This window comes from Branchiostoma lanceolatum, chromosome 2, assembly GCF_035083965.1.
Source record: "Branchiostoma lanceolatum isolate klBraLanc5 chromosome 2, klBraLanc5.hap2, whole genome shotgun sequence".
In the NCBI taxonomy this organism is placed as follows: domain Eukaryota; kingdom Metazoa; phylum Chordata; class Leptocardii; order Amphioxiformes; family Branchiostomatidae; genus Branchiostoma; species Branchiostoma lanceolatum.
Window position 1 is genome coordinate 34,478,601 of NC_089723.1, and position 24,979 is coordinate 34,503,579.

The window sequence follows — 24,979 nt, forward strand, 5'->3', positions numbered from 1 at the left end:
GAATAGCTGCTGTATAAAATGTGATTAGCGGTAAGATATTCAAGACGAATCTTCTCTCCCGAATTAATGTGCCCCCCTGTCCGACAGCACCGTCATTGTGCGTGCGGCGGACGGTAGTTTCAAGTTGAAATATTATGGTGTCAGCACGACTAGAGACAAAATCTACCATATATATGATTAGTGCAAAGATAGTACATGATACTGACAGAATTATAGAAAAAAAGGATGGTTTATTGTTCTGCTAGATTGATTTCAGTCAACCATTATCGGAAAAATCCCGAATTTATGTTACCCAACATTACCGCTGAGATATTTTGTTGGTGTTCTTGTACCAGTGAGAATAGACATGGTACATACTACAAAGACATCTTAGTATTATACAGCATATGAGGAGTTCCAACCAAGTTGTAGAAAGTTTCTGGTTTAGGGATGGTTATACTATACAATTTTTGTGTTGGATATTACAGGTCAACTTGGCTTCAGGATAAGAATACCTGTCTGTATTTCCAGCACACACGGCCCTTCGTTGATGAAGGTGGAGTCTCCACAGGTGATGTTACACGGGTTCCCCAGGGCCAGGTGTGTCCCGGCGTGGGACAGGCCGAACCTGAAGGTGACGGCATCGGCTCCCTCGGATTCAACTGTCATCAGGAGGGTTCTACTCCCAACATCCCACAGCTTAAAAACATCCGTGAACAGTTTCATCAGGTTGGTAAGTCACTGACTAAAAAGACTCTTTGTACACGACCGAGTGGTTTATTCAACCAACGTTTCAGTGACCATCTGTCACCTTCCTCAGGGCAATTCTGACTGGTTCACATTGCACTACAGTACAGGTGTTGCTACTTATAGATGCGTTCCCAAGTCAGAATTGCCCTGAGGAAGGTGATGGACAGTTAAGATTGGTCAAGATAGTAAGACCCTATGTTTGTAACTTTGCTGGAATTGTAAGCCAACAACAGTCTCAGTGCTTCTGGTTTTACAGTGCTTGAACAGTCCATATTCTTGTAGATTTTACAATGCAACAAAGCTGCCAAATTTAATTTAGATTTCGAATGCAGTCAAAACTGTGCAAGTGGCCAATGTGACCACTTTTTTGGTGGTACCTTTTATTTTCCCATTCAGGCACAAGCATTTAGAATCCTGTCTATAGTGATCACCTGTCAACATTAACCAGATTTTATTCTTCCTTTGAGTGGTCCTCCTGGGTATTTTTGACTCTACTCTGCTTCTGTGGAATCTTTCTGCCCTAGTAAATAAAACAGGCTCCCACCTGTAGCAGCATTCCTTTAGGATGCAGGAACTGTAGCAGAGCCACCCTGCCCTCCTTGTCTGTCCTCATCTGGTAACAGCGCTGCTCCAGTCCTGGGACGATTTTGTCAACAACCTCACCTGGACAAAATACAAAAGAACCACTGCTACATACATGTACATGTACATGTATAGGCATACATCTCAAAAAACGCGACAGAAAAAATTCTGTTAGCTTTGGAACTCCAGTGTATCAATGATGAACAATAGAAAAATTCATCATTCAATGGTTTGTCAAGAACTCTGAACTCAAATTCTGACAGAAAACAGTCACTAACCATATCAAAAATATAACATAGTAGCTGGGCTGTTTGTGTCACCACAGCCAATGTAGTCTAATGTCAATATACAATGTCATTAAATGTAAAGAATTGTTTCAACCGCAAATGCAAAAACCGCCTTTCCTCCCCTACCAAGAAATTAAATGAATCTACAGTTATCAATAAATACCTGAATCCAGACGACATATGTCAAGATCTTTCTCCATGAAGCCCTGACATATCAGCTCTGTACGGTTGTTCACCACCGCGTAGTGTCGCTCACACGATGCATGGTTGCTCTGCAGTGGTGTCACGACTTCCCACGTGTTCATGTCCACCACGGCAAACCTCTTCCTCTCTCCCGCACGGATGATCAGGTGGTCGTCGGAGAGAGCGTAGACAGCTTTGACGTCGGTTTTCTCTATCTGGAGGTTACCACACGGATGAGAATTCTGTTCTTCTCCTGTTTCTGCGTCAACAATCTTAGCGACCACTGCTTCCCCTTTCTCTGACTCGTCTGGCACAAAGAGGAGAAGACTTTTTCCATCTACGTTCTTTGGAAGCATTGTGAGTACTTCGGTACCTGGTTCTTCCAATACCAGCGGGGGCCTTGAGAGGTCCCAAACGTTGATGTTGAAGTCTTCATATCCACTGGAGACCAGCACGGTGCCTTGCACTGTAGCCATCCTCCGGAGAGTCTGCTTGTTGCCCACCTCCCTTATCTCCCCCATCTCCAGGTCCAGCATCATCGTCAAGTTGATGAAGGTGAGGATGAGGAAGCGGCCGTTTGGGGAGAAGTAGCAACGGTGGACATTCTCTACTTTGTTCTGGTTCCATTTTTCAAGGGCAGGGAGTGTTGTTTCTTTTCCAGTGTTGATGTCATATAACCTTAAGTCAATGAGAAAAGGCTTGTCAATGATTTTAGTATCTTCAAATTCATGTTTCTTTTTGAATGATTAAAAAATAAGTGTCCTGCACTCAAGTCAAGCCTTTAAAGCCAGACGCACTTCTTTCTTCATTTCATGGCTGGTAGCAGACATACATGAACCTGTTGTACGGCCTGGAATATGTGTTCAGAATTCACAACGTTTTTTTTTTACTTCAGGAACATTGCACTTTCTACAATATCTCTCTTAATCCACCTGACCGTGTTCAATCTTCAAAACATCATCATCATTGCGGCATGTCAGTGTGTATAAATGAGCCGTCATTGTCTTCCATCTGTTGTTGTCTGTTTCTGCAAGGTCCCGCTCAATTGTCCTTCTCCAATTGTATCATGTAAGCTATGCAACCTTCTCCCTGCTGCCTAACCCAATACCCAATACAAAATGGGTACCTCAAATCAGGATGAAGGTTGAGATTCAGACCACCAACATTTTGAAGTTCATGCAACAGAATGTCTAAACTTAAAACCTGATTAATTAAAAGGAGATATGATTTTTAAGAACTCTTGAAGAAGTGATCTAACGTTGGGTAACATAAATTCGTGGGGTACTTAAATTCGGGATTTTTCGAAAACGGGGTATTTAGGGATATGTGCTAGATGCAAAATCAGTAATACCGCTAGAAATGCAAACTTGACAGACTAACGTATTCAGAACACTGTGTGAAAAGCTTCGATAAGCATGCATTAGAAGGCGACGAGGACAAAAACTCTCCGTCCCTTATTGGAACAGTCTGAGGGCTTCGTGGGAGAATCACACTACATCGTTGTCGGCTGGTTTATAAGACAAATGTCACATTTCCTTCCTGCTAAACACAATCATTTACAAGACAACTTATTTTCTTAAAATTGCTGACCTGCAATTGGACTCTAAGTGTGATCAATCATCAAAACCCCTCTTTGTTGCTACAACCTACGAAACGTGTATTTTCCCGCCGCCATATCATTACCCAGAATCCTGTTGTCAAGCAGACGACAAAGGTTTGTGAGGAACACTTTTTTGTCTAAATGTTGCGTGTGATTGTGGACTGAGGACGATATTTTCCTCAAAGTTTGCTCCTAACACAACAAGGAATACATGGACATAGTAGTATTATCAATGCTACGGCATCCGGCTAACTTGCCATGAATAATGTACACGTTGCCATGACGGTGGATGTCGACTTTGACGTTCTATAGCTACCGACTCAACACACGGGTTGTTCCCGTAGGCCTGATGTGTGCGGTACGGCCGTTTTTTCGTTTAATTTTTTACTTGGACACGTCTACATCCATAGCACTCTCCTCAAGCCAAGGATGGAACGAATAGCTGCTGTATAAAATGTAATTAGCGGTAAGATATTCAAGACAAATCTTCTCTCCCGAATTAATGTGCCCCCCCTGTCCGACAGCACCGTCATTGTGCATGCGGCGGACGGTAGTTTCAAGTTGAAATATTATGGTGTCAGCACGACTAGAGACAAAATCTACCATATATATGATTAGTGCAAATATAGTACATGATACTGACAGAATAATAGAATAAAAGGATGGTTTATTGTTCTGCTAGATTGATTTCAGTCAACCATTATCGGAAAAATCCCGAATTTATGTTACCCAACGTTACTAGTTCTACTTACTTCACTGTGCCATTTGACAAAATTTCAAAGAAGTGGGCCTTGCAGGTGATTCCAAAGAGAGACTTATGCTCGATCAGTCTGCGGATGTCTCGGAGGTTTTCTAGGAGCTTCTGAAACTCTGGACTGCACTTTCCACTCTCCATGAGGGGGTGCATGAGGTGCTTCATGTTGTGCATGGCAGAGTGCGTGCAGAAAAGGGACTGGGTCGGGCTGACCAGAGCCCTGGCGACCTGGTCCCCCATTTCATCCTGCTGGAGTTCTGTGCCTACAGAATAAAGATATGGCTGCTATCAGGTGGACTGGCTGAATAACATAAATGTTATTATGATGTTATTACTAGAACCTTATCATAGACTAGCAACTTTGCTTATTCATTGTCTGTCTCACTTGCGTTTTCATTCACTTTCTTTATTGTTCATTTGCAATTAGCCTAGGGGCATGAACTTTCTATCATAAGACATGAAATATACCAGTTTGGACTATATAGAGGAATAAAGCTATTACAATATAGGACATCTAACAATTGGCTGATCCCATAGCCTCGCCCACCTCCATCAAAGTATAGATTCTGCAGTACAAAATAAAAACGTACAAATATAAATATTTGAAGGACATGCTCCCACTCTCTCAATGGTGGTACCACTAATTGCCATGCTATCATTCGTTCAACTCTTAATTGTGATGGGCAGTCAGTATCATTTAATGTAATGTCCTGTGTCAGTAATGACCGACATGACCTAGGATGCATATAACTTTCTTTTTAATAATAATTTCCGAATAAAGAATGGTTTTACTTATGATACTCAGTCTATGCTGGCTTTACCTGTGGTCAAGTCAAAGACTCTGACTTTCAACCCAATGGCGATGAGAATGCAGCCGTGGCCAAAGATGTAATAGTTGTCACTTTCCTCCTCCTGTGGTTTCTCAAAGAAGTACACCTGTTCTCCTGTCTCAAACCTGTCAAGGAGGAAAACCTTTAATGTGAATCTGTCTTTCAGTACTGTAAATCCATTGAATATAATTGTGGTCGGTAATTTTAGCACTTGAGGGAAAAGGAAGTAGTTCATAGCATTTAATTCTAACAGTGAGAACAAACATCACTGTCTCAAATCTTAGTAATAAAATATTTGCAATGATGAAATTTTAGCGGATGACTAGTGACCGTTAGAGTAGCTGAGATTAAGTTTTTTCACAATGGTATTTTCAAAATGTCTTGTAAAAAACTACAATCCAAAGAACCTACAAAGAATATAAACCACAGAATAAAAACAGAATATGCAAGTTCTGGTACTGTTATGTACATGTCTTCAGCAATCTGCATTAAAGTTACCTAATGATACAAAATCAGCTACAGAATTTTGTATAGCACGAAATAGATCAGACTGAGGTTTGCCTCTCTGGTATTTCAGTGCACTTGAACCCAAGCATTCCACTCTCTGCCTGATATATTTATCAAGGAAAAAGAATGCAAATGGCACTTTATTTCTGACCTAAAGACTCGAATTCCGTCGATGGAAGATGTCACAATGTACTGGTCGTTGTTGAAGAGCTGGATCATCGCCTCAATATGCCAGAGTACATCGTCGATACTACGCAACATGTAGCCGTCAGTCACGTCCCAGACCTTCAGGGTGTTGTCCAGTGAACCTGAAGGGAATGTACAAAATGTACATCAAGACACAAGTATATGTCTGAATGGGAGACTTGTATAGAAAAGAAGGCAACATTACTTGCATGCAGGGTGGTAAGTTTTTCCAAGAGAGTTCTTCTATCTTAATATTGGCTGCTTCCCATTACAAAGATCTTTTTAAAAAACAGTTACTGTAGCAATCCTTAGCAACCAAGCTTTATCCACACCTTAAGCCCCTGTCACACATTTAGAACCTTCCCACAACTTTGCTCCCAACCACTCCCCAACGAAGCTCAGCACTGGGGTTGTGAGTAATCTGGGATCCATCCAATTCTAGCTCCAGTTCACTACTGAATATTTCTTTCCCAACTCGGATTTTTACATTCACAAAGAAGGTTATATTTTTGGTAGTGTTTGTATTGTATGTTTGTATGTATGTTTGTATGTTCGATGTGTGGTTTAGTACGCATAACTCAAGAAGCAATAGATGGATTGTAATGAAACTTGTTCTTCATCTCCCAAACCTCTGACAACTACCATAAAGCACTGAACTGATTAAGAAGAAGATGTTGTCTGACCTGTGACAGCGTACTTGGAGTCCTGAGTCATGGCCACAGCCATGACCTGCAGGGTGTGGCCCACCATGCTGTGCACCAGCGGGCCGCCAGGGGGCGTCAGGAAGGACTTGGACGGCAGAAGGCACGAGCCGGTGGGAGGGGCTCTAGCCTGGGACAGGATTCCACAAGTGTCCTGGAGAGAAAGGGGAAAGTTGCATGTTATACAAGTGGTTGATAACAATGGCCTTGTCCTTGGTGCTGATAAGAAAATCAGGTAAACTATCAACGTCACAAAGGAATCTAACCAAGCTGACTGTACATACTTCACACAGAAATGCTGAATATATATATAAGATCTGAAGTAAAGCTTATAAAATTCACTACCACTCAGAGCAAATGGCACTGTCCCTGGTGCTGAAATGATGATCAGAAAATCTCCAACTTCATAAAGGGATCTAACTATGTTGATGCCTGGGGAAAGTTACATGTTATACTATTACTAGGCCCTTAAATTGATCATGCAGAAATAAGAAGGAGTCCAGGAGTTTGATGATAGTGTAAATCTTGAAATGTTTGCAGTGGTTTCATTTTCTCACTCCACTGCAAATTCATGATAGTACAAATATGCATCATTTCCAGTGAATTACTAACTGTACTACAGAATTGTTTCAACCATGAACTTAAAAAACACTGCAAAAACCTTCTTTCCCCTTTTACTGGAAAGTCCCTGAAAAAACAACTGAACTTATAGTATCAAGGAAAAGAAAACATGTCATGTCTGACCCATGCTGTTATTCCCCCCACCCCAAATAGCAGTCTAGAAACTTGCCACTCTTTTACATCAAATTTGCCAGATATCATAGTAAGGGTACCCTATGGGTACCTATGATTAGAGACATTGGCTTATCCCTAGAAATAGTGCAGTAATCGAGGGAACACTGACTGTACTGCTGACAAAACTGTCCTACAAGAGAGCTATCTTGCTGTGTGATGCCGGCAAAAGGAACATCTAAGGGCACCAAATCTACATGGTTTGAGACCAATGCTTAGCATACACTGACCTGATCAGTTTTGATGCGAGCGAGGAGTTGGCCTGGCAGCTGGTTAGGATGGAACCTCAGTCCTTCCTGGGACAGCTGAAGGGTCTCACGCACATACTGTACATCCATGTCCGTCTGGAGGTCAGGGGTAAACGGAGATCGACATGCAGCATTGAAGTCATCCAGAACCAGCCTAAAAGGGGAGATATCAAAATTTGTGGATATATCTATTATGGACATTTGTCATGTAGCACGCTACACCAGGCACAGCAAATGGCAGGACAAAGAAGCAAACGGTATTTTTTGTGTTGCTTATTTGTAGGACTTTGTGAAAATACTCTTCAGTTTCAAATCCATTCCTTTTACCACAAAATGAAGTGCTTCATAACCACTCTCTAAGAAAGTGAACCTTGATTCTCTACCATGAATTATGTCACTCAAATCACGTAGAAATTCTATTTCAGGTTGTACACAATATCAAAACTTGACATTGAAAGTGTAACTGTATTCCTTACCTCAAAGATGTTCCCCTCAACTTTGTATCCAACCATTGCAGATTACATAAAACCTCTCTCTTCAGTACCTGTAAGTAGATAGAAACACCATTCACAATCACCATTTAGCATTTTGGACCGTAAGGTTTACATGAACAATGCATATTTCATAGAACTCACAAAAGAGTTTTGTTAGCATTTCGGTTTCTACAGTATCAGCAAGGGCATGCTACAATCTGGAGCATTCCACATTCTCTGCAAAAATTATGTTATTCATGTATCATTTTCCTATTCTTTCTTACCATTTGTAACTGTTACAGTAACAGTAGAAATCAGAGGTAAAGTTTCTGTAATTTACGTTAGGTTGTGAGACTTGAAGGGAATTGTAGAAAAATATTTTCTTATCAGGTTTTCAGGTCTTAATATTTCTGTATAGAAAGGATTCATCAAATTTAGAATTGTTTGCTTCCCCATCCTCTCTAAATAGATGTAAAATGATATAGCATTTGTAGGCAGAAAAGGTACAAGAAAGGATGTACCTGGCTGTTACCACTGTGTATGAGATGATGGGGGAGTTCAGACAGTTTCCTGAGGTTGTACTTGTTGGTGCCATACAGTAGGGGCTGGGGCGCCACATGTCTGTCTGCTGACCCACTCTTACCCTTCCTACTGGTGAACGGCTTCTTCTTCCCTGTAAAGGTAGTGTAAATATTGATATTTTTGCAGTGGTTCTATTTCATCCACCACAAATTTATGACATTGCGAATATGCATTTCCAATGTATGACAACATTACTACAGAATTGTTCCAACTTTGAACTTTGCTGAAGGTTACCATTTTTTTATATTGTTGTATTAATGATGCTGAGTAGATGTCTATCATTTTTACACATAAGGACATGTTTAAAAACAGTAGTACAGCTTATAAAGTTCACTCCCTATTATCAGCAAAATGGCCCTTTCCTTGGTGCTGAAATGCTAATCAGGTTATCTACCAACTTCAGAAAGGCATCTAACCAACATGATCGTCTGAACTTAACACTTAATCAATAGTTGATAACAAAAGAACAGCTAATAAGGTCCACACCAAAACCAAAAAGGGCCCTGTCCTTGGTGCTGAAATGATAATCAGATTATATTCCAACTTTACAAAGGGACCTACCTATGCTTATTGTCCACACTTGACAAAGAAACCTAAACAGAAGCACAACTTATGAAGTCCACTCCTGTTCTCAAAAATGACTCTATCCTTAGTGCTGAAATGATAATCACATAATCTATCAACTTCATAAAAGGACCTATCCATGCACTTTGCACAGAAATCTGCTGTTGAGAACAGTAGCACAGCATAGAAAGCCCACTTCCACTCCCAGCAACGGCCCTGTCCTTGGTGCTGATATGATAATCAGGTAAACTACCAATTTCATAAAGGGACCTAACCAAGCCCACGACCCCAGGAAGTACTTACCCCCAGCCCATGACCCCAGGAAGTAATCAGCCAGGTTGCTGTGTAGCTTCCTGCACTGTTCCTCAGATGACAGGAACCTCTGCTTGGCCGTCTCGATGAACTGTCTGTGATACCAGAAGATCACACTGGCACCGTCCGCACCTGGGCAAGAATTCAGGAAATTGGGTAGAAGTTATGAGCGGAAGTCATACTCCTCTTCACTTTATATGTGCTTAGGTTGCTTTCTGTACAAGATATTACTGAAACAAGAGATTTTCCTCCACAAAAATATTGTTTAGACGTCACATTTCACAGCAATATTTTGAGCGGATTAGTTTCATAATGCATGAAATACTGATAATTGATTGGTCACCCTGCTCTTCTTGACTTCTATAGACCAATCCCAAAGCCCTGCCGACCTACATCAAAACGTAGACATGCAAAATGAAAACATAAAAACGCAAATATTTGATGGATAGGCTGCCACTCTCTCATTGGTCAACCTGCTACTTGCCATGCCATCATTGGTTGACCTACTAATTTTGATGGACAGTTAGCAGTTACAGAAGTAGTGCACAACCAACATGAATGTAACTGCCAAATCAGATTCTTCTCAACATTGCAAGATATTCATGAGGGAAGGAAAGGGTAGTACAAAAGTAACATTTCATCTGAAGAAACGAACCTCTCTCCACCAGGTAGGGAGCTAGCTCTGTCTTGATCCTGACCCAGAGCATGGACGGGAGGCGTCGCACCGGCGGCACCCACCACTCAAACACGTCGTTAAGTACCTCGTCATCACAGGACAGGACGTCCTCCAGCTCAGACTCTGTCAGGCCCGACTTAGCTGCACATGGACATGGGATGACAGAGTTTAGAAGGTTTACAGCTTACAACTAATAAGCTTACCAGAAATACTTACCGGTACCAGAAGTATTTGGTAGGAAATATGGACAGGTTCGCTTTATTTGTATGTCAGGGCAAAATTGTGAGTGGGTGACATAATCTGTAGGAGTAAATACTCTACGTTGTCATTGAGTACTACATATGACATAGGATGATAGAATTTAGAGATTCTGTAAGTACTGTCATCTTTTAAATGTTCACAGTGCCTTTATCTTAGTGTTTTTGCAATAAGCTCTTACCACAAAATCATGACACGGGAAAATGTGTTTTGTATTTCTACTGTACTACAGGATTGCTTCAACTGTGAACTTCAAACATAGCAAAAAACTCCTTTCCCATCTACTGTAAAGAGAAAATAAATGAATTCACAGTAATTTGAAACTAGTTACTAATGACGGAATGAGTGAAATTGTTACACATTGTTCAAACACTTCTTGACGAATAAATGCAATGTCACAAGATGAGGAGTTATTGCCTATTCTTTAGGCTTGCTCAACAGAAGACATGAATATACAATATCAAAATGAAAATTTTCATTGTCCAGTAAGCCCTCTATGGCATTGCTATTTCTTTCACATAACAAGAGACTGAAGTAATGATACTCAACAGTACAGCCTCATTTTTAGACATGTCAAAGGGAAGACAGATGTTTCAAAGGCCCTTACCTGCAGTTATGTAACCCAAGGCATGTTGAACCAGTAGTTTCCCATGATCCTTCTCCACCCTTTCAAATAAGGCATGGATACACGACACCACGGTGGTCTGCAGTCGAGTCTCATCTGGCTTGGAAAAAGAATGCCACCTAGCCCAAGAGAAGTGAAGTGCATCAATTTTCCATCATCATTCCAAATTACATACTTCCACACTATTCAGGCTACTCATTCACAGGTTGTTTTTGGCCTGTCTGTTTGTCTCACAGTTTTTCAGCATGCCTGCCACTAACACTGTAGAGTTATAGGAAGTGATCAATGAACACAGGTAATGTTCTTCTCTGCGCATAATCAAAGAACTACAATTAAACACACTCACTCACTCACTCACTATCCGGCTTAACGTCTTAACGTCAGAACTCTTATTTGTATAATTCTGATGCCTTTACATACAGACCCCCTAAACTGTATCCAATAAAAGAAGCACCCTTCTGTTACCTGCAAGCCTCGTCAAACGCCAGTTTGAGGAAGAGTGGCAGCGGGCAGGTGTGGAAGGCCTGCACCACCAGGTGGGTCTGCTCAGGTGTGAGTTTCCGGTGGGCGGCCTGCAGCCAGCCCCCCAGGATGTGGGTCACGGCGTCCTCCTGGAGGGCAGGGATCTGTAGGAACAGCCCCGCATCCTTGATTGTAGCCTGGAAACAAAATAACGGATCATCATGATCTACAAATGGGAGAGCTCAGCGGTATAATTGAATAAAATAGGACAAGCCTCCTGGACAGGAGGGATCTGTAGGAACAGCCCTGCATCCTTGATCGTTGCCTGGAAACATTATAACGGATCATCATGATTTACAAATGCTACTCACAAATTTAGAGCAGTATACATGTAATTGGATTGTCCTAACGCTATAGTAACCAGCTACCCACAGGGTAGACACCTTGAATGACAGACCTTAAACCCGTGCTCTCAGTCTCTACAGGGTGGCAGTAATTAGAAAGGCCTGGCTGTCATAACAAGGCCTATGCTTTAAGTCAGACTTGGGCAAATAAAACAACCCTAAACTGGTCCATCGAGAATGGTTACCAGGCTAGACAGATTGGGTTAGAGCTTTAACAGATAATTCTTGGAGGATCAACTTAGATTTGGTTAACAGCCTACTGAGATAGTTATGATGAAATTGATCACCTTCTTTTTTCATAGATATCTGTGTTTAACTTTAACATCTTGAATATCAATTGGAAAATGGATTTCCTTTAATGGAAAAAAAAATGATACACCACTCCTCACCTGTAACTGTTGAAAACACCCATACTTCTCATCAGGAAGGGTGGACAGGATCATCTTGACATGAGGAGGAAGGGTCTTGGGCAGCCAGCCTAACTGTCTGGCACCATCTAGTACATAAAAAGTATCACTTAAGATGGCAGATTCTTACAGATTGCCACAATACAAAACATAAATATAAATGTAAAAATATAGGTAGCATCCACCACCTTCTGTCTATGAGTTTCTTGAGTATCTGTTTTTTGATGTATTTTATTACCTGGATCTCTAACCTTCATCAACAATACTTCGCTTCTTTCCAAAAATAAGACCTAAGTGCTTGCTGGAATAAAATATCTACTTTACAGTGTTTCTAGTTCAATAAGAGAAATAATGGTAAAATTTGAAGACCGCAGTCACACATAAAACCACCTTGAACCCTCATACCTTGTGGGTCCAACTGATCCAGAGAGTCTAACATGACAACCAATGGCTGCTCAGCAGTAGCTTTGGACAGGAATGCTGGAAAGGCTTCTCTCAGTTCTTGCAGGGTCTGGAAAAATCATATTGAGTAATACTTGAAATTCAGTTCACATGTTGCACTGTATCGGTGGTGTTGCTGTCAAATAACCATTGAGGAGTCAATAATTACTGATACAGATGAATTTGGTTTATAGCTGGGGTATGAAATAATCTATATACCTGGTATAAACCCCCTTTGGCACAACACACCAGCTTTGCTGTAACACGACATGGCAGCAGCTGGTTTATATTACACTGAACTGTCACAGGTAACCTTAAAGTTTGCACATCTAGGTGCAGGTGTTGTTTAAAGCTATCAAGTGAGGATGCCCCTACTTGTTGGAAAGAGTTGCAGGTGTTGTTTAAAGCTACCGGGGTATCAAGTGAGGATTCCCCTACTTGGTGGCAAAGAGTTCCACTCTATGATAGTTCTTGGAACCCTGGGTTGAGAACTCTGGTACTTGAAGGCATGGCTATTTCTTGTTCCTTTCTGAGCTGGTATCAACTGGAGTTACCTCTGGAACACGACTGTTGTCCTTGTAGACCCTGTTGATCTGCTGACAGAGGCTCAGGAGAAGTCTGTGGATGGTGGTGCTGTCAGGTGTGGTGCCCAGAAACCTCAGCACCACCGCCCTCTCTCCCTCCATCTCACTCGCTGTGTGCGCAGCCACGGCCATGACTGATGTCTTCCCACAGCCAGACTCACCGTGGATCACCAGAGGTTGAGTGACCGCACTGTTGAGGTAGGAATCTATTTCCTGTCAAGGAAAAGACATTAAAAAAACCTTGTTGTATTTCTCCTTGATACATTCTCCTAGCACCTTTTATAATGATAGGATAGTACCATAATGATTCCTGTTAACATTTCATTGCCAAAATCCTGTTCACTGATATTACTATCCAATGGGATGGGTATCAGCCCCATACATGAATATCAATATGAAACATATTCCAGAATTTGACATCATTGATATGCGTTTCCAGAAATTCCTGACAGGTATACATGCCAAAGCCTCAAACGATGGTGTCAGAGGAGAAATGGGAACTTTCCCAACGATGATGGACGCAGAAATGAAACTTGTAAAATACTGGCACCGCTTAGTTCATTTACCCGACGATACCTTACTTCGGGAGGCATACAATGCTGTTCTTTTAGGAGAACATGATTGGGTTGTCCACGTGAAAAATATCCTCAACTACCACGGTTTTGGACATATATGGCTGAACCCGAAGTCTTACCATATAGATATAATCAACACTCAGCTACGACAACGTCTACAAGATGTTTATATACAAAATTGGCATTGCGCTATTCGAAACAATTCCAACTTTCCTTTCTTTCTACCTTAAACAAGATTTATAAGCAAGAAAACTACCTTTCAAACATTAAGAGCCTCGACGTACGTAGAGCAATCACAAAACTCAGAATTGGCTGCCATAAATTAAGTATAGAAACGGGGAGATTTCAAAAACTCCCTATAGACCAGAGGGTTTGTCCATTTTGTCCAGAGGTAGTTGAAGACGAATATCACTTTTTGATTGTATGTCCAAAATATTTTGATTTACGTAATTCACTATACTCAATGCTATCGTTGGACTAACCAGGATTTATCTCAATGGACTTAAATAGCAAATTTAAGTACATAATGACATGTGACAACCCATGCATGGTATACATTGGGAAATATATCAAAGAATGTCTAGACGTAAGAAACTCCTCCAATAATTGTAAAATCCCATTGTCATCCCATACTACTACACCATATTGTATAAGATAGACTAGTACACCATATTGTATAAGATAGACGGATTAGCCTAGTAGAATGTTATCTATGTACCAGTGAATGCCATACTCTGTACCTTGTACAATTGTTGTGCAATAAAGTTATTATATGAAAGGTGTTTTAACTAAAATGGCCCTGTCCTTTGTGCTGAAATGATAATCAGACAGTCTTCCAATCTCATAAAGGAACCTTAACCACTCTTTGCACAAAAATATATGGTTGATAAAAAACAGACGTTTATCTTATGAAGTCCTCTCCCCATCTCAAAAAATGGCCCTGCCCTTGGTGCTGAATTGATAATCAGGAGATTTAGCAACTTAACAACTTCAAATTTCTCAATTTCTAAAATTACCTTGATTGTGTCCTGTCTTCCATAGAACACTTTACTCCTGCTCTGGCTGAACAAGGCATGCTGGGATACCTCCTCAAACAAGGGGTCATTGACCTCTGACTGGGCGTGTCTTGCAATGGCATCCGTCACCATCTTCTTTATACTGGCCTCAAAGTCACTGCAGAACTGCTGTACATATTCCTCCTTCTCTTTTGGTTCAAATCCTAAAGAAGACGAGGAAATGAACATTTTTTAGTTTCCTGATTCTAACCAAGAATAAACGAGGACAAAAAGGCAGAAAAAAAGTCACAATTTATCATGGATGCACATGTAGTGTTAGGGATGTCCCTGTAGCTCAACTGGTAGCAGCCTCACAGTTGAGCTCCTGGTTCCAATTAGTTGCTAACTGAGACACTGCGGTTCAAATCCTGGGAAGGCATCTCGGTTGGGGCTGCACCCATCTTTCGGAAGGGGCGTAAAATGGGGGCCCTGTGTTCGAGGAGGTGCCTCAAGCATGTTAAAGGCATGGCCTAGCAACCCCTCCCTGGAAAAGGATACCCTGCTGCAGAAACAGCAATGAAACTTGCTGACCTATCTGCCTCTAGGGATACAACAAAATGTACAAGGTGATCAGCAACAACATGTAGGTGTTGAGTGCATGAACCCACCATTCTTTCCCCAGGACGTCTGATAGTTGTGGATGTTGTCCCTTGCCAGCTTGCTAGGAATCCTCTTCTCCCCTAACAGCTGCAGCAGGGCCTGGGCTTCACTGTTGATCTCACCTGAGGTGGAGAAAATGACATTCGTGAGTTAAAAGGGAAAATACAGAAGTATGGAATACATGATGATTTATATCCACTATCCCTCTCAACAAAATGCCTCTGTCCTTGGTGCTGAAATGATGATCAGGTCATCTGAAAACTTCATCAAAGGACTTAACCAAGCTGGTTATCTGTACAAAAATTTGGTTGATAACAGTAGTACAGCACAGTCCCCTCCCCCTCTCAAAAATGGTCCTGTCCTTGGTGCTGAAATGATGATCAGGTTATCTAAAAACTTTATAAAGAGACCCAACCAAACTGATTGTCCACATAGAAATCTTTGGTTGATAACAGTAGACTAGTACAGTACATGTCCCCTTCCCCTTTCAACAAATGGCCTCTGTCCTTGGTGCTAAAATGATGACCAGCTTATCTACATGTACAAACTTCATACTGGGACCTAACAAGCTGATTATCCACACAAAAATCTTTGGTTGATAACAGTAGTACAGCACAGTCCCCTCCCCCTCTCAAAAATGGTCCTGTCCTTCGTGCTGAAATGATGATCAGGTTATTTAAAAACTTTATAAAGAGACCCAACCAAACTGATTGTCCACATAGAAATCTTTGGTTGATAACAGTAGACTAGTACAGTACATGTCCCCTTCCCCTTTCAACAAATGGCCTCTGTCCTTGGTGCTAAAATGATGACCAGCTTATCTACATGTACAAACTTCATACTGGGACCTAACAAGCTGATTATCCACACAAAAATCTTTGGTTGCTAACAGTAGACTAGTACAGCATAGTCCCCTCGCCCTCCAAAAAAAATGGTCCTGTCCTTGGTGCTCAAATGAGAATCTGGTAATCTACCAACTTCATAAAAGGACCACACCAAACTGGTTGTGAAGCACCAACCTGATTCATGAAGGTCGATGAACTTTGCAGCCATTTTGGATTGATCTTTCTTCTTGGTGTTGTCCCCATCTAAGCCAGAGATGCTCCTCCTGAACCACAGGCACTGCTGGTTTGGGGTCGTCGACTTCAGGAGACCCTCCTCTATCTCCAACTCTGTAACTGGAGAAGTTCTGCTGTTTTATAAACTGTTATGTACCGAAGACACAAAGCAAGAGATTGAAGATCACATACCTCCATAAAGTATTTTTAGTTTTTGTGAATTTCTTGGTCTATTTATCATTGTGAATTTCTCACTGATTCTGTCTAATGCATTTTTTCAATGGCTCTTATTAGGCAACAGACATGTATAAAGCAGGAAATCCAAGACAGGGAATTAGATTCTAATCTGCAACCTTTCTGGGACCTTTGACCTAACTTCCTGTCAGTGTCCCTGACGTGGCTAGCATATGACCTCTTTAGACCTCCAATTCAACCTCCACTTCCTGTCAGTCTGCTGTCACAACATTTCGCCTCTCACTTCTCTCTACTGTATTAATTCTGCTTTACTTTATGGACATACAATCAAACAGACACACCGAAAACAAAACCTTCGTACACAGTGGTGAAGAATGTGAAGGATAGTGATGTGATAATTAAATCACTTACTGGAACAAACATATCTGTGAGCAGCCGAAGCCACTTGCAAGGTTTTAAGGGCAGCCTCCATCAGTATTGTATGCAGGGTGGTTGATGTTTCCCACCAAGTTGCCTCCGCTTTACTACGCGGCTGCTCATTGGTGGAATGGTTGTAATCTGGAAGGAGGGCTGTGATTGGCTGGAGGATGTAGGTGGCAGGGATGGCATTCTCATCCTCCTGGTACCATCTAAAAATTGCAAGAGGTGTATCTCTGTCAATAGCAAATCTATGGAAGTTTGGAAGTTGCAAACTTAATGTGATCAACTAAGGTCTCTAATTCCAAGAACCAAGTTGTTTCAACCTTAACCTTCTCCCCTGCTGCCTAACCCTGAAACCAATACAAAGTTGCTGTAAAAAGGTTATGGTAGCAGGGAGAAGGTTAAAAGTACAATGTGACCATGTATCAAATCTCAGGCATACAATATTGTCGCTTCTAAGTAAATATTGTCTACAGGCATAACAGAATTGTTGTCATAACAGAATCACAAGGCTCCAACACCAATATTGTATCTGAGTAAAAGAAAGACTAACCTCAAGAGTAGCTGTTGATCCTCCTTTCTGTCGACCCCAGCCAGGAGTGTGTTGAACTCTGCTGACTCTACCTTAGGCTGGAGGGGCTGGTACCCATACTTGTGAGACAGGAGGGTCTATGTGGGCAAAACAGACGCAAACAGAACTCATTGAGTCAAGGACAATACAAGTTGGAGGTCCATAATTACAGAAAACATTTCTATTGACTAGCGTGCATGGAAGTAAAGGGTCTACAAACCTATACAATGTAAATGCAGAAATGTTTGCGGGGATTTGATTTTGTGGTAGAGAGAAAATGGAGTGTTTAGGTGGTTTTGAATTCGCATTTGAAACAACAGTAGCGCTACAGTCACAAAATGGAACAGCTTTTTGTGGTGGTCTTAAGTATGCGGTAATGAGTTCACTGTGAAAACCACTAACATAAAACCACCGCAAACAATTTCTGCATTTACAGTATCATGTTGGCCAAAAAAACACAGTTTTATTTTCCTTAATCAAAAAGACAGTATTTACCACAAAAGTAGGACCAGTGGAGACTTTTTGGCAGTTGTGGATTTCCCTCAGACACAGGTCCAATGTGGAGTGGTCGTTAGCTGCGTCTGAACGTATTCCCCACCTCATGTCCACAAGCTGCAAGCATACGGGTAAAACAAAATCATTGCCTATACTTGTTGTATCCTTTGCTATTGCCTGGTAATTCACCCATACATTAGTTTTTACTTGATCAGCCATCGGAGGTCCCATGAAGGCATCATCATCGGACAACGATGGACCGCCTTAAGCAAAGTAAGCAAGCAAAGCAAGTTTTTACAGTTACTACATTTGTTGTAAAATTCAGATCAAACTAAAAAAGAGACAAATTAGTTTTGAAATAGGTACTGTAATCAATCTTTTTTTTATAGAATTAGTGCACCCCAGGTCGAATCCAGGGAAGGGCATCCTGCAATTGTCTTTCGGATTGGGATGTGTCTCAAACACATGAAAAGGCACTACAGCCTCATTAACTGGCTGTACTTCAGATGAATGTTATGTGTATAAAATTCTTGTAAGGAACATAACAACTCACTTGCAGCTCATACCCCTTCTCCTGACAGAAGACCTTCAGACGGGGCACAACGTGCTGCATCAGGGCATTCCGCTCATCTGCAGTGTCTGCAGATTACAACAATAGGTAGGATAAATTCATAGCAAGTACACAAAAAGTCCTCCAAGCTCAAACAGCTTTCTTGTGAACTACATATTGGGGATTGCGGAAAAAGCTGGCCCTGTCTACCTGGCCTGCCTACCCTGGCTACCTACCTTTTTTGGACCCCAAGGGTATGCATGGGGGTTAGGCCTTTAATGGCATTTCCTTGAGGAAAAACTGGGTCAATGCATTTCCAGATATATGTGTGTGAGCTGGATGGAAGATAATGCCTATTGGTGTTTTGTTGGGGCGGGTGTGTGGGTGAAGCTGGTAAAGCAATGCCACCAAGACTGGAAAAAAGGTTCCAGGTACATGTATACAATAAAATGCACCTGGAATATTAAACACAATTGAAATAGAAGGTAAGACAAGGAAAAAAAGAAAACTGGTAGGATGAGCCAGACAACAATAGGACTTTTGTTTGTCACAACAACTAAATTCTAAACAGATGTCTGACACTCCTTGGGGTTACTGTAGCTGATACTGACGAAATCTTTAGCAGCTGCTGTTCTGGCAAACCATCCTATCAGTTTTCGGTTTTCTTTGTTTATCCTGTGTACTGTATCTGATACCCCTTCTATTAACAACAAGAAGTTTGTTTACAAATAATAGATTTTCTTCCAGTGTTGAAGGAGTTGCTCATAACTGTCCCTATCCTCCAATAGTATGATCCAGCCCACCCACAGCTGGAATTGCCACTGACCCAGTTTTTCCTCAAGAAAATTCAATCAGATGCAAAACCCCCATGCATGCCCTTGGGGTCCAAAAAGGGTAGATAGCCAGGGTAGACAGGCCAGGTAGACAGGGCCAGCTTTTTCCGCAAACCCCTACATATTGTAGTAAGCTTTATACACTCAGAGCCAAAATAGAGAAACAAGAAAAACAAGAAAAAGTATCATCTGATTGTTTTTTAAAAACTTAACCCGGTGTACAGTCCATATCTGTTAATTTGGGTCATTTCCTTTAATGCGAAAGTCTTTTGCAGAGGACAGAATTATATCATGCAGCATGACAAAGAGTATTTTTTTCATATATGTGGAGAGGTACCTAGATATGATGTGAAGTACATTTTGTATTTGGATTTGACAACACTGTGTAGTTCATTCATTTATTTCACCAGGGAGAAATTACAACTCAGGTGTCCCAGGACACATACAATATTCAAAAACAAGAACATACACACAGTACATAGGTGAAAATAGCAATTGAGGTCGTCAACTAACGATAGAAATATCCTACTACAGACCTGTGAATGTGGAGCTGAGGAAGACCCTGACTATCCTGGCTGTGGGAGGGATCTCCACGTCATGTCTGCCCTGGAACACCTGCTGGATCTGACTGGACCTGGAGAGGAAGAGGGAGGCAGAGGTTGTGGCATATTGGTGATCACTCTGAAGAAACCGTTGTCTACAATAGAGAAACAAGAGTTTGCAGACACCATCCCTCCATGACTGATGAAATCTTAATCTGATCTATGTGGACAGGCAGTCCCTATCGACACTGTCCTAAATGCTAATGTGTTAATATAATGGGGAAAAAGGGACCACCAAAATGTGATCACATTGACCAAGTGGTCTTTATGTAGAGGTGGTCACTTGTACAGGATTGACTGTATTCAGTGTTTACCAATTGTTGCCTCCATGAAAAATGAAGATATCGTTTTTGGTGTGTCTATATGCATGTCACAGTGTGTGTATGTTTGTCTGTGTTTCTGGATAGTTGTGGTCAGTATAACTTTAGAACCTTTAAACATGGGTGGATTGTATTGGTATTTGTTATGTGGGTAGGTGTTGGGAAGAGGAAGGTCAAGGTTGATTTTGACTCCTCCAGTGTGTGACCTTGGTACTGCAGTAGAACTTCCAGTTTTTGTATCTTTTGTTCTGGACATGCTATGATCTCGTTTCCATAGTACTCACAATGAAGGTTTGAGTGATGTAACTCCTTTAAACCTCATCCTGCGTCCAAAGCTCTGCATCTCCTCGGTGCGGTACATTGCTGACAGCTTCTCGATGTGTTTCTGCAGCAGGGTCTTCAGCTCGGACCTCCTCTCAACGTCCATCTCTTGACTCTCCTGAGCAGCCCTGGTGCCAGCATGGCTGGATAGCACTCGGCTTGCATTTTTAGTTTTAGCTACACCAGAACAAATGAAAGATGTCAAGTCTAGATTCCCTATATGCATGGAAGTCAATAATTTGGTTGCAGAATACTAGTAGTTGGACAGCAACTTGATGGATTGATTGTTTGTTGCTTAGCTATGCAATATCCAGCAATATTCAAACAAGGGTAGCAAGTCCAAAAATGAGATGAGAGGTCTTGGTGTATTGCAATGTTGAAGGCAGGTGCAGGGTAGAGGGTTTGTAGGGTGGGGTATCGAGCGACCACCTCCCAAGAAAGTAAATTTTCTTTTACCTCTGGCTGACAATCTAAGAAATCTGAATTGATACAACAGTGCACTGAAAAAGAACTGCTCCTGAATCAAGAGAATTTTGACAAATCAAGGAGTTGGACCCAGGATGTCAGAATGTCTATTACAGCCAAACTTCCTTTTGCCACCTATCAGTATTAGTGAACAATACTACCAGCAGTTTACTCACCACTACTCCTTGGTGGGCCTGCATGACTTGATGTCTGTCTGGTATTTTTGGATGAAGCTGCTAAAACAAATAAATGAATGTTACAGCAGTTGTGATATACAAGTGCTTCAAATTTTCCTCAAAATTATGATCACAGGGTTGTCTATGAATCAAGAAGTCAGCTTTTCATAGGCGACATAGTGATGATATTTTCTGGAGATATTCTGATAATTCAATATCAGTCTAATTTTCAATACTGGTAGACATTTTACTCAACATTCAGTATAAAGACGTTCTTTGAAAGCAATGTAAACTATAACACAAGAATGGCAGTACATACTTGTCACATTGTTTCCCAATACTGGCAGCTTGTTCAAGTCTCGATGGGTTCTTGTTTGGCCTCTTTAATAATGAAAAAAAAATGAATACAATTGCTTCTTGTACAAAGTATTTTTGCACATGAAAAACATATAAAACATACATATATATATTGTACCAGGTATATACAGCTGTGGGCCTCTTTCAATCTTACAGGCATAGCAGAAATTGCTTTGTATATGAATTAAACTTTACTTTAATGAAGTGTTTGAGTGTACAGAATTTTTGAATGAGGAAATCATTGTTAGACATTTTAATGTTTCATAAATTCCTACTTAGCATAAAGAATTAGGTACAACACATAAAATATTGACACAACAAGTTTTCTGCTGATTTTGCTTCATCAGCCTTACTCAGAACAACGATTTATACTTGAAGCATTTTATGATTTATTGGACATTTTCAAAAAGGGTACAACTCTACAAAGAAGAGAAAAATGATACTTACAGAGGCTGGATTGTAAGTGCATCACCAAAAAGTCCGCCTGTCTTTGCAGCAGGAGGCTTCCTCTGTCCTGCAGGAGCTTTCCTCACTCCTGCCGCTCTGTTTGATCCAACAGGTGTCACTGACGCCCGCGCCTCCTTCAGAATCTGGCTGCTTGTTTCCTTCTCACTAGGTGAGTAGAACGGACGGGGGCTGGTTTTCAGGGAGGGCATCTTGGCCACGCCCCTCCCAGCCCCATGGCCCCCTCTCTGTCGACTGGTCATTGCTCAGGTCACATGGTGCTGGGAAATATGATTCAGGATTAAAGGACCAAAGAGTTTATATATTATACCAATGTCTGGTTGCGAGTAAAAATCTGTATAGAGTAAAGATCTGCAGTGAGATTGGGAAAAGTCCTTGCCAAAAGATAAAGAAAACTGATGTAATAGTACAATACGTGCCTGACTTGGTATGCAAATTTGGAGGGGGGGGGGTATATGTTGTAATACCCGTCAACAACAATGTCAATATGGTAATAACAGTCTAATCAATGTTGAAAAAGGTGTATGGGATAGGCAAATTTCGCACTTTGGGGCAGATTTTGCCCATTCAGATTTTATGACAAATAATCAATTGTTATAGACAGACTGTAAATATTTTTAGGTGATTGTATTTATAATGCATTTACACTTGGGTAACAACTGAAGGCGGATGTCCATTTAGAAAGCTGTAAAGGGGATGACATGTTCCAACCACACACACAACATTTCACAGTCCAGTGCACCTGTACTATGGACTTACCCATTTCTCTTTTGTTATGTCTTATGTACTTTGTTAATGAGCTGTGCCTTGCACATTCTTTTCATAACTTTCACCAATACTTTTTAACTAACCCATTTTACTTTAAGTTAGTATCCTAGAGTCAATGTATCCAGCATATGACATAACTACTAATTGATAGACCATTGACTCTCTGCTTTTAATACCAAGCTTATCATACAGATAAGCTCATAGAAATTTACAACAAAAGCTACCTTCCTATGTTAGAGGGTTGCTATAGTAATTGGGTCAACAGACTCCAATGGCACAACAGGCTATTTAAAGGAAGATGACTGAACAAAGAACGCTGAACCCATGTGTGATTGACCCGCTGGCTGAGATGGTCAAAGTGCAATTAGGTATAGGTGTGCATGTACCTGTAAATATAGGGGTCCACCCTAGCTTTTTACAGTAGCTAACTGCCTTTATGATCGAGTCATGGTTACATATAACAAAACCTCTTTGATTCCTGCTCAATTTATATCCAGGAAAGGTCGATGAACAAGAATATCAACTTGTTAGGACTTTATACAAAAAGAAACTCTGAATTAGAAAATTTCTTGGTCAAATAATAATTACTATAATTACTAGAATTTTTTGGCTGACAAAAACAATTCCCACAGCCTGACTGTCATCATGGTTCACTTGTGAAAACCACAGTAAGGTGTTTATTTTGTCATTGGTGCGTAACAAGTAATAAGACAGGGATTAGCTTTCTTCTCTCCAAATCCTTGTCCATTATAAAAACATGATCCTAGTGAAATGTCAGAATACATTTTCATTTTTGTTTTATAATTTCATTTGTATCCATTAAAACACATTGCACATAGGAAACACGTTGAAACTAATGGTACAAAAATATAACAATTGCATCATGAGTTGCAACTCAGAGAGAAAATACTAACGTTAGACAGGAAACAATTTCTTGTCGTTTTTACTCAACGTTAACGTTAGCATCAATTACTCCATATTGCCAAAAGATACGTAACGTTAACCCAAATGTTTCCAAGATACTTATCGTTACAATATAATTCAGTTCCGTATTAATAAACACCTCGATATAAACGTTATAGAAGTTCCAAAAGCAGTGACAGGCTAAACGCCCCCTCGATCGGCCCTCCCCACATCCGAGTCGTGATATTCAGTTCTCGAAAATCCACACCCAATACCTAGTGTTGGCGAGCAAATTGAACCAGTTCATAAACCTACCTCACAGCTATTTTTGTTCAAACGTGTGGTTTCTCCGGTCTATCTGTCCTTCATAAAATGCAAATCTAGGACGCCGCAGGTTGCCAAGCAAGATCTGTCAACCAGTCCTCCATATTGGACGAGTACACTATGGATTGGAGGGGGGTTCTTCTTCATTTTGTATGTAGGGCCATGTTGATTTGATTATATGGATGACATCATCCGAAGGCCCCAAAACTGATGTGAGCGTGCATGCGAATAAAAAGAAAAATTGCAAAAAAAATGTATTTATAATATGAAATCTATGTTGTCAGGAAGGATGAACAAAACTAAACACATATCGTATGGTGCCCAATAGCCGGGACCACTGGTGGGAAGACGCATTTCTATTTACCTGTACATGTAACGTTATATTATACAATGTAACGTTATATTATACAGTGTCTTCTTCTCTAACGTTATAATATACAAGTAAATACATCTTCCCAACAGAGTTGCCGCGGCTAGCTATAGGTGAATATAGGTATCTCATATCCGTACTGTATGTAATGTGGCGATATGATTGATCATTTATTATGTTATTGTGTAGTAAGTGGTAGCTGTGTTGTATTTTGAAATCAGGGATACCTGAAAAACAGACTCGCCTCAGTGTATTTTCCCTGTATAAATAAATAAAATGGCATTCTATGACATTAGTATCCGTTTTCCGAAATATCTTTTTGCAATTTACAGCATGTATTTTCTCATTTTGCATTGCTTTGTACAATTT

The 24,979-nt window shown here is 40.8% G+C and overlaps 1 protein-coding gene across 2 annotated transcripts in view; it reads right to left on the reverse strand.

The window, feature by feature from the left end:
* The window catches only part of LOC136428794 (NACHT domain- and WD repeat-containing protein 1-like), a 28,114-nt gene extending 3,749 nt beyond the window's left edge, over window positions 1-24,365 (reverse strand). Inside the window, exons 1-30 of one of the 2 annotated variants that reach the window (XM_066418545.1) lie at window positions 24,232-24,365; window positions 22,228-22,505; window positions 21,743-21,804; window positions 21,424-21,480; window positions 20,746-20,959; window positions 20,076-20,173; window positions 18,710-18,795; window positions 18,157-18,273; window positions 17,644-17,759; window positions 17,082-17,299; window positions 16,437-16,595; window positions 15,426-15,539; window positions 14,779-14,981; window positions 13,158-13,400; window positions 12,568-12,673; window positions 12,145-12,251; window positions 11,355-11,548; window positions 10,872-11,008; window positions 9,986-10,147; window positions 9,322-9,462; window positions 8,394-8,545; window positions 7,876-7,943; window positions 7,382-7,553; window positions 6,342-6,513; window positions 5,624-5,780; window positions 4,957-5,090; window positions 4,134-4,398; window positions 1,762-2,459; window positions 1,274-1,392; window positions 495-678 (exon numbers count right to left, since the gene is read on the reverse strand). In XM_066418545.1, coding sequence (XP_066274642.1) covers window positions 495-678; window positions 1,274-1,392; window positions 1,762-2,459; window positions 4,134-4,398; window positions 4,957-5,090; window positions 5,624-5,780; window positions 6,342-6,513; window positions 7,382-7,553; window positions 7,876-7,943; window positions 8,394-8,545; window positions 9,322-9,462; window positions 9,986-10,147; window positions 10,872-11,008; window positions 11,355-11,548; window positions 12,145-12,251; window positions 12,568-12,673; window positions 13,158-13,400; window positions 14,779-14,981; window positions 15,426-15,539; window positions 16,437-16,595; window positions 17,082-17,299; window positions 17,644-17,759; window positions 18,157-18,273; window positions 18,710-18,795; window positions 20,076-20,173; window positions 20,746-20,959; window positions 21,424-21,480; window positions 21,743-21,804; window positions 22,228-22,487 — 4,915 coding nt within the window. In that variant the 5' untranslated portion in view covers window positions 22,488-22,505; window positions 24,232-24,365. Of the gene's footprint in view, window positions 1-494; window positions 679-1,273; window positions 1,393-1,761; window positions 2,460-4,133; window positions 4,399-4,956; window positions 5,091-5,623; window positions 5,781-6,341; window positions 6,514-7,381; window positions 7,554-7,875; window positions 7,944-8,393; window positions 8,546-9,321; window positions 9,463-9,985; window positions 10,148-10,871; window positions 11,009-11,354; window positions 11,549-12,144; window positions 12,252-12,567; window positions 12,674-13,157; window positions 13,401-14,778; window positions 14,982-15,425; window positions 15,540-16,436; window positions 16,596-17,081; window positions 17,300-17,643; window positions 17,760-18,156; window positions 18,274-18,709; window positions 18,796-20,075; window positions 20,174-20,745; window positions 20,960-21,423; window positions 21,484-21,742; window positions 21,805-22,227; window positions 22,506-24,231 lie in introns of both variants that reach the window. The other variant, XM_066418544.1, reaches the window with a different exon arrangement.
* Between the last annotated feature and the right edge of the window lie 614 nt (window positions 24,366-24,979).